General features: G+C 43.0%; 2 protein-coding genes across 5 annotated transcripts in view; one reads left to right on the forward strand and one right to left on the reverse strand.

Moving 5' to 3' along the window:
* Positions 1 to 10481, reverse strand: part of LOC139353044 (programmed cell death protein 6-like) — a 101647-nt gene extending 91166 nt beyond the window's left edge. Inside the window, exons 1-2 of the mRNA XM_070996173.1 lie at positions 5602 to 10481; positions 1245 to 1353 (exon numbers count right to left, since the gene is read on the reverse strand). Of these exons, the coding sequence (XP_070852274.1) occupies positions 6018 to 6377 (360 nt within the window). The 5' untranslated portion in view covers positions 6378 to 10481 and the 3' untranslated portion in view covers positions 1245 to 1353; positions 5602 to 6017. The remainder of the gene's footprint in view (positions 1 to 1244; positions 1354 to 5601) is intronic.
* Positions 10482 to 11039: 558 nt separating this feature from the next.
* Positions 11040 to 13704, forward strand: part of LOC139353043 (programmed cell death protein 6-like) — a 36165-nt gene continuing 33500 nt past the window's right edge. Inside the window, exons 1-3 of one of the 4 annotated variants that reach the window (XM_070996168.1) lie at positions 11042 to 11178; positions 11232 to 11607; positions 11677 to 11921. In XM_070996168.1, coding sequence (XP_070852269.1) covers positions 11120 to 11178; positions 11232 to 11607; positions 11677 to 11763 — 522 coding nt within the window. In that variant the 5' untranslated portion in view covers positions 11042 to 11119 and the 3' untranslated portion in view covers positions 11764 to 11921. Of the gene's footprint in view, positions 11179 to 11231; positions 11608 to 11676; positions 11922 to 13704 lie in introns of those variants that run through there. The other 3 variants (XM_070996167.1, XM_070996169.1, XM_070996170.1) reach the window with 3 other exon arrangements.

Below are 13704 nucleotides of genomic sequence, written 5' to 3' on the forward strand. Positions count from 1 at the left end.
CGATATATCGAAAAGTGAAATATCAACTTTGTTGGCTCTTCTCTAAAAAATGTTCACAATTTCTGTCATTCGGTACTCGAAACTCGAAGCGAACACACCATGGCTAACTTTAAAAAAGCGGAAATTGTGGATATACTTCCTGAATACAACAATGATATATCTTTAGTAGCTGGTTTTATTGCATTAAAAGCTGGAATTTCTGATGACAATTGCATTAAAGCTATTAAACTTAGAGTATACAAACTGAGATTCGAATACCATGTTAAAAGGAGTAATTTGAAAAAATAAAGTCTCAATCTTAACGAACGTCATACGACTTGGTTAAATTCATTATTCTTATTTGCAATGCCCTTAAATCGTGGTCCATCCGAGAGGGGTCGTCCGAAATTCGTCGAGAAATTTCAAATATAAGTGTACATCATAAAAATGATTCACAGAAGCTTTTCGAAGCTGTGACATATGCTGCAAAGAGGTCTGGGGATAAGAATCTAAGTTCAGCATTGAACAATATTTCTAATAGACCGGAAGACTTGGTTTTTTTTTTAAATAATTCGTTTTGCATAGCATAATATACTGCCATTCGAATATCGTCGAAGGAATCTGGTGCCGACATCTGGCCTTCTTATAATTCTTTAAGAGAGGCTAAACATAAATGCCGTCCGCAGAGACTGAAAATTTCCGAAGACAGAGCTGAAGTTAAGCTACAAGCTTTAGTGAATCACACGACCCAACGGCTTTTAACTTTATGTTCAGACTTAATAATAAGTTTAGGCAGCAATTCACTTGACTTTCAGGCTACATTTTCCTATGGGTTTGACGGTAGCAGCGGACATTCTGTTTATAACCAAAATTTTTTGAATGGGCCTGGAAAGGATGAAAATTTGTTCGTAACAACTCTAATTCCTCTTAGAATTATTGTAAGACCATCTGGCGAAATAATGTGGAACAACACATCGGCTCAGTCCGACAAATTTTGTAGGCCGATAAAGTTACAATTCGTGAATGAAAGTAAAGAATTTATTTTATCGGAGTACAATAATTTGGAAAAGGAGATTTCTAGTCTACAACTGTTCCAAACGATTACTGAAAATACCAATATTTTAGTAGACTTCGTGCTATTTCTTACATTAATAGACGGAAAAGTTCTAAACGTTTTGACAGGAACAAAATTCATGCAAACATGCCCTATTTGTCATCGAAATCCCAAGGATTTTAATGTAAAGGTCAATAAAATCTGGACTTACCTTCGGCATAAGCCCATTGCATTCTTATATTCGGATTTTTGAAACGTGCCTACAAATATCGTACAGGCTGAATATCCAAAGACATCACGTTCGGTCCGAGGAAGACAAACTGGAATTTAATTTCAGAAAGGCTTTTATTCAAAAATCAAAATCAGTTTTGGGAAAAGCTGAGCCTAAGGGTAAGCCAGCCATAGCCCGGCGGGTACGGCAACACCAACACAGGAAATACTGACAGAAGAGCCTTCAAGGATATCGACGTTCTTTCAAAAATAACGGGCTTAAAATCCGAGCTCCTTTATAAGCTAAAAATTATTTTAATAGGTATTAACTCAAAACATGACATAAATGATCAAAAATTTGAAAAATATGCTTTACCTAATGACCGCTACTTTACATAAAATATTGGTTCATGGAGCAGATATAATTTGAACCAGTATTTTACCGGTAGGTATGTTGGGCGAAGAAGCCCCTGAGGCTAAAAACAAATTTTACAAAAATGATCGGATAAACCATACCAGAAAGTGTGATCGCATATCAACGATTCAGACCTGTTTTATAGATCAATGGACTGTTCCGACCCTGTTATTTCTTCATTACGTTTAAAAAATTGCAAGGAACGAGAACAGCACTTTCCAAAAGAAGCATTGTGTATGTTAAACCCAAATGAAGATTTATACATAAGCGACTCAGACTTTTCCGATTCAGACTCAGAGGACCAAAACTCCCTAGAATTGTCAGAAGAAGAATATTAAAGGCTTGCAATCTCTAAAATCCATCTATTCGTCCGTTCAACTCTCGGTTTCTTTACCAATCACATGAAATCCCACATAAACGGTCAACGTGGCGCCCACAACATTTAACAGAAGGATCATGATCACTAGAATAGGCAGACTGTCAGCTTCTGTTTCAATACCGCTTGCAAGCTGTGCTTAAAGGCAAGCGAATCTAACCCGTTTCGTTTTTTTTGTTGAAAAATGTTGTGAGTGCCACGTTGACCGTTTATGTGGAATTTCATGTGATTGGTACAGAAAGGTACGCCAACCGTTCATGTCCCTTTCGAAATCTGTATAGTTTCCGCGCGGAAACTATTAAAGAGGAAATTACAGCGCAGAGATGAAATGCCTGGCAGAGCGCTTAAGGGAGGACTTAAGTATGTCTAAAGGTATGCTGCATTTCTTGTGCTTTCTTCGGAGAAAAACTAAAATATATTATACAAATATAAATGTAGCATAAACAAATACGTAGTCAAAGGCCTCGTAGCTAGCACTACACCTCATATGTTAGTATTAGTTTTTTAAACTTTACTATGATCTCAAATTAATAAATAAATGAAGCATACTTTTGTGATGACTTCAGCAAATGTCAAATTAACATTAAACAAATTAAAAAACAATATTTTACAAACAATTTTTTTCTAATAATTTGATTATAAGAATCTAAACGGATAACAAGAAGAAAAAAATATCAAATTTTGTTAGGTCGATTATTAAATAAACGTTTAAGTGGGAGTCTCCGAAAGTAGCAATTTTTAACGGTTCATAAATCTCAAACGACATCATATTTTATAGTGGGGTTAGTTTTTTATAATTTGTTTGGTTAGGTAGGAGTGGTTGGAGATTAGATACTAATCCCCTCACTTAGGCCACAATGGGCGCCTTGTGATACCACATGATCTCTGAACAGATCCGTTTCCCTAGCTCATGGGTTATCTGCTTTCGCGAAGTATTCTGTTCTTCTTAAGAAACATAAGAGTTTTTGGATGCTTACGTCCTGAATGGCCGCAAGGTTCGGAAGTGTGTAGCTACCTAGGGTTTGAAAGCGCTTTAGGTTATGCGCTGGGCAGAAGCATAGGAGGTGTTCGATGCTCTCCTCTTCGTCTATCTGTTTGCAGCTGTGGCAGAAGTCGTGGTTACTTAGTCCCAGCCTTAGCGCATGAGTCCCTATAAGACAGTGGACCATGAGGGCATTTAGGAGAGTGGAGATTTCCTCCCTGCTACATTGTAGGAGAGTTTTTGTTCTTTTCGAGTTGTAGTTTGGCCATGTGAGTCTAGAATTGTGGCATGTTGAGATGGAGTTCCAACGGTTGTTGGAAAGTGTATACAATCTCTGCCTGAGATGGAGCTTGCAGGTAGCCATGGGCATATCTACCGTGTCCTTATCACGAAGGATATCGGCGGTTGTCCCCTGTCTTGCTAGCTCGTCTGCTATGCAGTTGCCCTCAATTTTGCGGTGTCCAGGCACCCAGATGAGGTTGATTCTCAGATGAGTGGCCATCTCGTTAAGAGATTTGCGGCATTCAGAGATTGTTTTTAAGTTCGTTGTGTAGGAGTCGAGGGCTGCTTGACTATCCGAGAAGATGAAGATATCTATGTCTTGATGTACAGACGTGTTCAGGTGGGTAATGGCTTTCTGAATTGCCATGACTTCCGCTTGGAAAACACTACAGTGGTCTGGTAGGCGCAATGAGACTTTTATGTCTAGTTCGGGGGAAAAGACTCCCCCACCTGTTTGGGAGTTAAGCTTGGAGCCGTCTGTGTATATGTCGACGGCTTCGCGGAGCCTCAGCGCTGTTTGGCAAGTAGGTCCAGGGGTTGGTGATCGAGAATTTTGTTTAGTGCTTCAGTGGCGGTAGTGCGAAGCGCCTCACTGATGCAGAGCTCTTCGCTTCTTTGGATCTTGTGAAGGATCCGGAGGTTGCAGTTCTTATCTAGAGAAGGCCACCAAACGATGTTTCCGTAGAGGAGAATGGGCCTGACTATTGCAGTGTATAGCCAGTGAACTATCATGGGGAGAAACCCCACTTCCTCCCTATGGCTTTTTTACAAGCGAAGACGGCTATGGCCGCTTTGCGTGTGCGATCTAGGATGTTATCTGTCCAGAGGAGCGTTTTGTCAAGGACGACACCTAGGTACTTTGCTTGGTTGCTAAAGGTTAGGCGCGTTTGGTGTAGTTTTGGGGGAACTAGTATTGGTACCTAATACTGGGTTAACTCCCAGTCCACAGCCAGCCGTCCACCGGGAGAGGGTGGATAAGGCTGTCTCCATTAGATTGCAAAGGGTTCGCGTGAACTTGCCCTGCAGTAGGATAACCACGTCGTCCGCGTAGGCTACCACTTTTGTGCCCGCCTCTTCTAGAAGTTATAGCAGTTTGTTGACCACTAAAACCCATAGAAGAGGTGAGAGTACGCCCCCTTGTGGGGTTCCTCTGCTGACATTCCTGGTCGAGTGGGCCGATCCCTTAGTGGAGTGCACTACTCTGCTGGTTAGCATGGTGTGTATGAGTCCCACTATGGGCCGCTCAATGCTCAGTTCAGTCAGAGCCCCAGTAATCGCCGTTGGGGTGACGTTGTTAAAGGCGCCTTCTATGTCTAGAAACGCTGCAAGAAAGTATTCCTTATTGCGGAAACCTCTCTCTATACTGTACACTATAGAGTGGAGGGCGGTATCTGTTGATCTACCTTTACGGTACGCATGCTGTGCGTCAGAGAGTAGGCTATGGTCGATGGTTAGTCTGATATGGGTGTCAATTAGCCTTTCCAGGGTCTTCAACAAGAAGGAAGAGAGACTAATCGGGCGGAAGTCCTTTGGGTTGGTGTGGGAGGGCTTGCCGGCTTTCGGTATAAAAATTACCTTAACGTCCAGCCACCTTGTTGGAATATGGTTTAGATCAAAGCAGCCGTGGAAGAGCATTGCTTTTAAGATAGCCAATGGTTGCTGGAGCTTTTGCTAGAATTCTTCTGAGTCTGGATGCCTCCGCAGTAGATTCTATGCTACTGCAGAAGTTAGCCCAAGCTCTTCGTTTTGATATTCTAATTTCCTTTTTGTATAGGCTTAGTTTTGTATGGTATAAATTCCAGGAGGATTCGCTATTGTTGTATTTAGCTCTATTGAAGTAAGTTCTACACTCTCTTTTAAGGTTCGCCAGGGTTGCGTTCCACCAGGGGGGTTTGTGCTTTGTTTTGACTGTTATGCTTGGGCAAGCCCTTTTAAGGCCTCACCGCAGATATCAGTAAAAGTGTTAGCTAGGTTATCTAGTTCTTGACGGTTGCGTATGTGTGTCAGTGGAGCGTGTAGGTTCCTGTTGAGGAGATTTTTGTAACATCCCCAGTTGGTTAATCTTAGATTAGTGATGTTCTCGGCGGGAGGACAGTTTAGAGTTATTGTGAATTCTATGTATCGGTGGTCTGAGAATGAGTGTTCGATCCCCACCTTCCACGCTTCTAGCTGGTTAAGTAGGGGATCAGATATTAGTGTAATGTCTAGTACTTCCCTCCTATTTCTAGTGATGAAAGTTGGGTCATTACCCTTGTTGCAGATGAATAGATTTGATTGAAGGAGATAGTCGTAGAGTAACTCACCCCTTTCGTTGGTGTTTGTACTTCCCCATTGTGTGTGGTGTGAGTTGGCGTCCCCACCCAGGATGAGTTCCTTAGATGAGTGAGTGTGTATGAGTTGTTGTGTAGTGGTGTTTGGTAGTGGCCCTTCGTAGAATGATGCTATGGTGTGATGAGTGTGTTAGTTTAGTTCCAGTCTGACCGTGGTGAGGTCGCCTTCGCTAAACTGTGGAATAAGAAATGTATTAAAGTGTGTCTTTGTAAGAATGCAGGTTCTGGTTTTACCCTTATACTTGGTGTAAAATAGCTTGTATAGGGGGGTTGATAAGCCACAGATGTTGTTACCAACAATCCATGGTTCTTGAATGACGACTACGTCTATGTTGCCTGTTGCCAGGCGGGTGAGGAGCGCAGCGGATGCTGCCTTGCTGTGGTGCAGGTTAATCTGCAGAAACTGCACTATCTTTAGGGCCGTGGTCGGGCTGGGTACCCTCCGCTTCCTCCGCTATGTCCTGGAGGACAGTGCGCCCTGGTCGGGTTGTGTCCCGAGTGCACAGCTGCTTCAGGCTCTCTGTCAGCTCCGAGTCGGTTGACACGTAGCCGGTGAGGGTGGCCTCCTCATGCTCCAGTTCGTCGTCGCTCGGGGGTTCGTACGACGCACAGACAGCCAGGTTGTCTTCCACTAGCTTATCCGTGTCATAGATGCGCAGTTGCACCTTATCGAACCCGTAGTTCACACGGTTTTGTTGGGCTGCGAGGGGTTCCATGCAGGCCTGGTTCAAGAGGATAACCACGTTCATTGTGACGCGCTCTGTTTTCTCCACCTTGACCACCTTCCAACCGTCTGTTGGAAGTTTCGGATTGAACCTGGTCAGCAGGCTGAGTATAGCCTTTGGTTCCGAGGGTTCCGACGACAGCCACACCCTCGTTCTTGGTCGAGACGGGATGTCTGCGGCCTCGCAAACTGCCAGCTTGGCCCCGGGGTAGACCTCGCCGACCTTGTTAATGGCAGTCTTGTAAAGTGCTGCCGACCTCTCGTCTTCACAGGCGATCAACTTAACGTTGCTCTGGTACCACCCTGCATCTGTGCAATCGGGTGGCGGACCTGGGTTCTCGTCCAGCACTTTTAAGGACACTGACGCAAGGGCCCGTCTAACCAGACCCTATTGGTTCCTTGGGATCCTTCCGCCTTCATCGCTCTGGTCGATGACTCCAATGATCTTCTGATCACCATGTGCCGCGGCCTCCTTGCTCGCTGGTTGAGCTGTCTCCATCGACCTTTCTCGCTATGGGATTACCGCCTTTGCCCAGGCTATGTCCTCTTGGATTTTTAGGTAATCCAATTTTTACGCTTGATCCTCTCGTATCGGGTTGGTGGCCAGCCGTTTGAGGATCCGAAAAGCTTTCTTGCGATCAAGAGGTCCTGCCTGGGTAGGTGGTACCCTCTTGAACTCCTTTGCCCTGGTACTGACCACGAGACCGGCTTTGGCGATCCCCTCAGGCTGGAGTAGCTGGTTAGCCACACCTACGCTGGTGGAAGGCTTGGGCTTGTCGTTGTGGTGAGCTGGGCTTAGCCGGCTGTGTTGTTCGCTGACCTTGGCAGAGGTCGACGTCACAGGGACTAGGGTAATCGGAGCCGTGATCTTGCTCTTCTTATCACCGTTGGTAACGACTTCCGACTTTTTGAGAGTGTCGGGCACTTTTTTGTTGTTGCTGCCTGTTTTTTTGTTGTTATTAGTTAAATTCTCTATGTTAGTTCCCACGAGCTGCGGAGAAGGGACAGGTCCACCCGGGCAGAGATCCGCTGTACCCGGGTAAGGCTGACTTAGAACAGGCGGTCGCCACTTGCCTGAGCTCACCGTTTGAGACTTATTTGTTATTTGTTATTTGATAACTCGGGCTGCCAGCCAGATTGACTCTCTGCACGGTTCGAATGACACCTTAGTCCAGCCAGGGGTGAGATGAGTTGTGTGGGTAGGGAAGAGGTAGGTACAAAGAGTGTGGGAAGGGGGTATGTGTGAGCTATTTGTCGGAGGCGGCAGCACAAGCGCGACGTCGGAGCTGCTACGGCGCAGATACCCGCTGACTGTCCGGGGCTACTTATTTACGCTTCGTGTTGGGGGCTTGGCGGTAGCCGGACCGTATCCAAATTCCACGCTTATTCGTAGCTACCCTGGAGAACCAGGGCGCTCGCTATCCGCAACCTGCGACCCTTTCGGTAGCCTTCAGCTACTAGCTCTTTGGCCGAATCTCTTATACTTAATCGTGTATGAAAGTAGATTGTGTGCGTCTTCTAGTTATTTTTTTAAGAATAAAAAACCGAAAAGTATGTACAATTTTCCGATATTGGTTTGGATTATCTGTACCATATAAAATTCAAATAAATTTTACTTTTAGTTCGTTGAAAAGTTCAATCTTTTAAGAGAGAAATGCAAAAACTGCATCCTTCCAACTATCCCAGGAAAGAAATTACAGATTTTTGGTTAAAAAAAAATTTCTGGCTCAGTGTGCATTGTAACAACTTTGTCAATGACATTACCAATGTCACTTGAAATTACTTATACCGAGCACAATCGCGCCCATCGGGCTGCGCAGGAGAACGCAAAACAAATTCTCCGGGATTAGTACTTCCCGAACATGTCAAAACTAGCTAGCGAAGTTGTCGCATGTTGCAAAGTCTGCAATAAAGCCAAGTATGATCGGCGCCCCAAAAGGCAGGACTTAGGAAGCACCCCAATTCCTTCACATGTAGGGGAAATGTTACACTTCGACGTTTTATCTACTGACAAAAAAATCTTCCTAACTTGCATTGATAAGTTCTCAAAATTCTCAAAATATCGTCTAGAGCAATAATAGATGTACGGGCCCCTATACTCCAATTGGTAAACTACCAAAACAATATATTGTGACAACAAGGCTTCCTTTAATTCCGATACAATTACGTCCTTGCTGAAAAACCAATACAGCATCGATGTAGTTAATGCCCCACCGCTACACAGTAGCTCCAACGGCTAAGTGGAGAGATTCCACAGTACCCTGGCGGAAATAGCCAGTCACGGAATGTAGGCCAGTAGAAGTTATCCAAGCCAGTAGCGACGAAGTCAAGATGGCAATTAAAACCAAGATTGACAAGGCGCAAAAGACCAACCTCGACAGAGTTAACCCTTCAAGACAGAACACAAGACAAAACTCTCACGCAAAGTACATCCCGGTACTGGACGGGAAGGTTCTAGTATGGGAACAAGACTCGACTAATTTGTCCGAGTTCTCCAGCAGAATTGACTCAACGGACAGAATGCTTGAGCTATTCCTACAGTCCAACATGGGGAAGTTACTGGAAGTCGACATCAACCACGCCCAGAACATGCTGGATGAATTAACCTTAAGGACGGGTTAGTTGACTCCGGCCACTTATTCCGAACACTTCTTGCCAGAAATAGAATACTCATTTCAGAACTATAAAATTGCATGCTCAATATCACTTTTGCAAAGAATATTATTATAAACCCAATCATTTTTAATCATAACGACCTAAAATCTATCTTTGACGAACAGCTCACGGAGGTCCCCATAGTTAGTCTTATGGGTGTATCTAAAATAAAAATTTTTCAATTTAACATGTTTATTCATGTTATAGTTGAGTATCCTAAGGTTAAGTCTTTTTGTAAGAAAGTCCTGCTCTTCCCTGTCGCACATTACCACAACATGCTACAACTGGAAGACAACATCGTAGCGAAATGCGCTGATGGCATCCTAGCAGTCTCCGATTGCGCGTCTACCGACCTGGCCGCATTCTGCAAGAGGGCGCTTCACGACACCTGCGCCCGGCAACTGCATGCAGACGGTGCGGCCACCAGCCGTACGCGAACAAGCAATCTGGAACCCCTTACAATCGTGGACGATGGAGTAATAATCGTCAACGAAGAACAGACAAGGATTACTGTTGATGACGAGCCCACAGCAACTATAAAGTGGACCCACCTCATCACCTACGAGAGGAAGGCAATTATAAATGACTCCGTTTACCTAAACCTCAACTACTCTGTGAATAAGAGTCCGGGGATTGCAACTCCCCCTCTACTTAACATTACGGGACACGACCACATTCTGAGCTTAGAGATGACTTGTCGGCCGGAGGATCCCCGAGGATCCCCGAGGATTTGGTTCGCTATAGGAGTCGCACCGTGCGGCTTGGTTCTGCTTCAACAACACTGCAGTCGAAAACAAGCAGCATTCAAATTGCAGAAGAGTATCGACGAATTGGTCATCGCCGAGGACGGCGACAGACTTAAGGGGGGAGTAGTTAACAACCAGATCTTAGCGGAGGCTAAGCAGGCCAATCTTATATTTTATCCATTCCATCTTATATCTTTTTATTAACATAAATCTCATTCTTGTATTTTTTCATCTTAACATATTTTATATATAACATTTACATTTTTTATATTCACTAACGCATGACCACCCTAATATTGAACCATTCATACGGTGACCGAGAGCCGAGCCAGCAAAGTGCGCCGCCATGAGCCGTGATCGTACTTCTGCAATTTGTGCGTGTTCAGCGGTCTGCCGGGCATCCGGCCATGCATTTGTCTTTTTGTTAACTTTAGGTTATAGTTTCTCATTTGACATTGATTGAATAAAGAGCTTACGCTCCAATTGATTTAACTCCGGCAACCGCTGTAAACATTTTATTATTTCAAACTGTCTGAGTCTCTAGGCCAGCGGTTTATGAGGGACAGTCACCCTTTCATCCCAATCAACATAATTCAGCATTGGGAGATCTACGGCAAACCGGCCACCAACACCAACTGGACGACCGTTGTCCAGACACACCAATATAACGACAGCAGCGCGGGACCACCCAAGGCGGAAGACGTTTCTCATCGTTATATTAGACAACCGATAATTTATATGCAAAACAAAACAAAACGTATCCAAACATATATAAACAAATATCTGACCAAAGAGGGTTTTTTTAATTTAATTTATTGATAAGCAACATAAATCCCGGGTCTTGGTCAAAAATGCTTAACTTAAACTTAATGAATTTCGCTTTCGCTTGGAGGGTTTTGTCCTTGCTGCTGGAAATAATTGTTGCATTCTTCTTCTTCAAAGGTAATGTCAACATAAACTGTTATTTTCCTTTTTTGGGGTTTGCCTTCAATTTTTAACTTTTTGGTTCAAACAGCTTCTGCACGAACACACCAAAGTTACAATTTTTATTCTTTGCGTGACGGCTAACGGCGTTAGGCGAAAACGGGTATTTTTTCTGGTATTTCCTTTGCTCATCTGAGTACCGCGCTGAAAAACAGACCCGACGAAAAGCGTTAGCTACCTATTTGTCTCTCGCTCACTCCTATGATTAGCTCGCGGTTTTTGTCGATGTGAATACTAGGCTATAAGCGGAAACCTTTTCTGTGTGAATAGGTATTACATTAGTGGTATGACGAAAGCATCGGAAGTCGCCATGTATCGGATGATTTTATCGAAGTTTCTCCACCTCTAGGTGGAATAAATTAATAAGTACAAATCAGCAAATATGGCATATAACAATGGCGGAATGCCAGATCAACAATTTCTTTGGGATGTTTTTCAAAGGCAAGCATCAGATATGAAACGTTTAGAATTGGGTAATACTGAATTGCTTTCAGAGTGGACAAAGACAGAAGCGGTCATATATCTGCGGATGAGCTACAAGTGGCCCTTTCGAATGGTACCTGGTCTGCATTTAATCCCGAAACGATCCGTTTGATGATAGGAATGTTTGATCGCGAAAGTACTGGTACCGTATCTTTCCAAGACTTCGGAGCGTTATGGAAATATGTGACGGATTGGCAAAATTGCTTTCGATCATTCGATCGTGACGGTTCGGGAAACATAGACAAAACTGAGCTGAAAACAGCACTCACCTCATTCGGATATCGTTTATCCGACCAATTAATTGAGGTTTTGCTTCGCAAGTTTGATCGCTTTGGACATGGTACAATTCTATTTGATGATTTTATTCAATGTTGTATTGTGCTATATGTAAGTATACTTTTAAATTATTACTCATTATTATTATTATGCAGTAGCTACTTGTAACTTTGACGCTAGATTGCATTGGATTTAAAACAAGCGGTGCCCCCTGACCTGACTCGCGAGTCTTCAGAATTCCTCGCTCTACTTACACCGCCACTGTAATGTTTACAGTGTAAACGCTTGTGTGATTCCAGCATTCCATCGTTCTAGCTGGCATTTTTATACACGTTACTCGTAGAGTAAAGGGGTATGCTATATTCGTCGGAAAGTATGTAACAGGCAGAAGGAAGCGTTCCCGACCCCATAAAGTAAATATATTCTTGATCAGGATCACTAGCCGAGTCGATCTATCCATGTCCGTCTGTCCGTCCGTCCGGATGAACGCTGAGATCTCGGAAACTATGGGAGCTAGGCTATTGAGATTTGGCGTGCAGATTCCTGAGCTTCTTACGCAGCGCAAGTTTGTTTCAGTAGAGTGCCACGCCCACAAGCCGCCCAAAACTGTGGCTCTTACAGTTTTGATTCTAGAATAAAAATTTTAACTGAAATGTATTGTTCTCATCAATACCTATCGATTGACCCACGCCGTGGGCGATTGCCACGCAAACTTTAACGCCCACAAACCGTCCACAAACTTCAAAAAGTTTTTTATTATTTAAGGGTAAAAATACAAATAAACCATAGTTTCAATTCAATATTGAGTTTCGACAAGTATTTTTAAGCATTATTAATTTTACTTTACAAAACTGCTCGCAATCCGCCTAGCGCCCACAAGTATAAAGGAGTTCGTACGTTAATCCGACCTAACAGAAAGTATTGTTCGCAGGCGTAATATAGAGATGGGTCAAGTGTAGAGGAGGGTGGGGTAAGGGTCAGTTTGTGGCCCTAGCGATTAAATGGCTACCTTAAAATGCGCGCCGTTTTTAATGAAAGTGATGAAACTAGGGGGCGACACTAAAGCATTGCTTAGACTCACTCTGTTGATAAAGTTATGAATTAGTTTCTGGCTATGTCAGATTTGATAAACTCAAATCAATACCTATCGATTGACCCACGCCGTGGGCGATTGCCACGCCCACAAACCGCCCACAAACTTCAAAAAATCGTAGATATGAACGCGTATATCTCAGAAACTATAGAAGATAGAGAATTGGGATTTCAGATTTTCCGTAGCCTTGTACGCAGTGCAAGTTTGTTACGCGAACATGCCACGCCCACTAACGCCCACAAACCGACCAAATCTGTGGTGCCCACAATTTTTATGCTAGATACAATTATTAACTAAAATGTATTAGTCTCGTCAATACCTATAGTTTGACTCCAAAAAAAGTTTGCCACGCCCACTCAAACGCCCATAACGCTTAAATCTGTCTGCAGCCCACATAACCATGTATTAGATCGCAGGTAGGTGGCGCATTTCAATCTCGCTTACTGCTTGCAGAAGGGACCATTTGGTCCCTTTAGCTGAGTAACGGGTATCTGATAGTCGACGTACTCGACTATAGCGTTCTCTCTTGTTTTTACACAAAACGACACACATGAAAATTTTCCAAGGCAAATGTGCTTACTAGGTGCAGCGCATTGTGGTGCCTTTTACATATGCTTAAATATGATACATTCGGGCTTATTTGTATGGGAATGTAAAAAACAAAGATGAAACCCGAAGGTGGCGTATGGTCTAAAAAATATGACTCCTTATACTTCAATATAAATATTATATCTCTTTTTGATTTAATTTAATTTTTATTTTATTATTTTGTACAGGTTCTTATATTGAAATTGTTTAAATTTAATAGTTTCTTTTCGTTTCTCAGAGTGGACTTCAGTCGAAGAAGATTTTCACAATTTCTTTTTTAATGCAGTAAATTTAAGAACCTTAAATCTATAATTAAATTTAAATTTAGCGATTCAGCTAGTAACTATTTGGATTCCTAAAAACGAAAATAAAAGAAATTATGAATTTGGAATCCTGTTGAATGTATTGCTTGGGAACCTAACTGATATTTCTTTTTTGAAAGCGTACAGCGACGTACTCGACTATAGCGTTCTCTCTTGTTTTTACACAAAACGACACACATGAAAATTTTCCAAGGCAAATGTGCT

The sequence above is a fragment of the Drosophila suzukii genome, chromosome 3 (assembly GCF_043229965.1).
Source record: "Drosophila suzukii chromosome 3, CBGP_Dsuzu_IsoJpt1.0, whole genome shotgun sequence".
NCBI classification, from domain to species: Eukaryota; Metazoa; Arthropoda; class Insecta; order Diptera; family Drosophilidae; genus Drosophila; species Drosophila suzukii.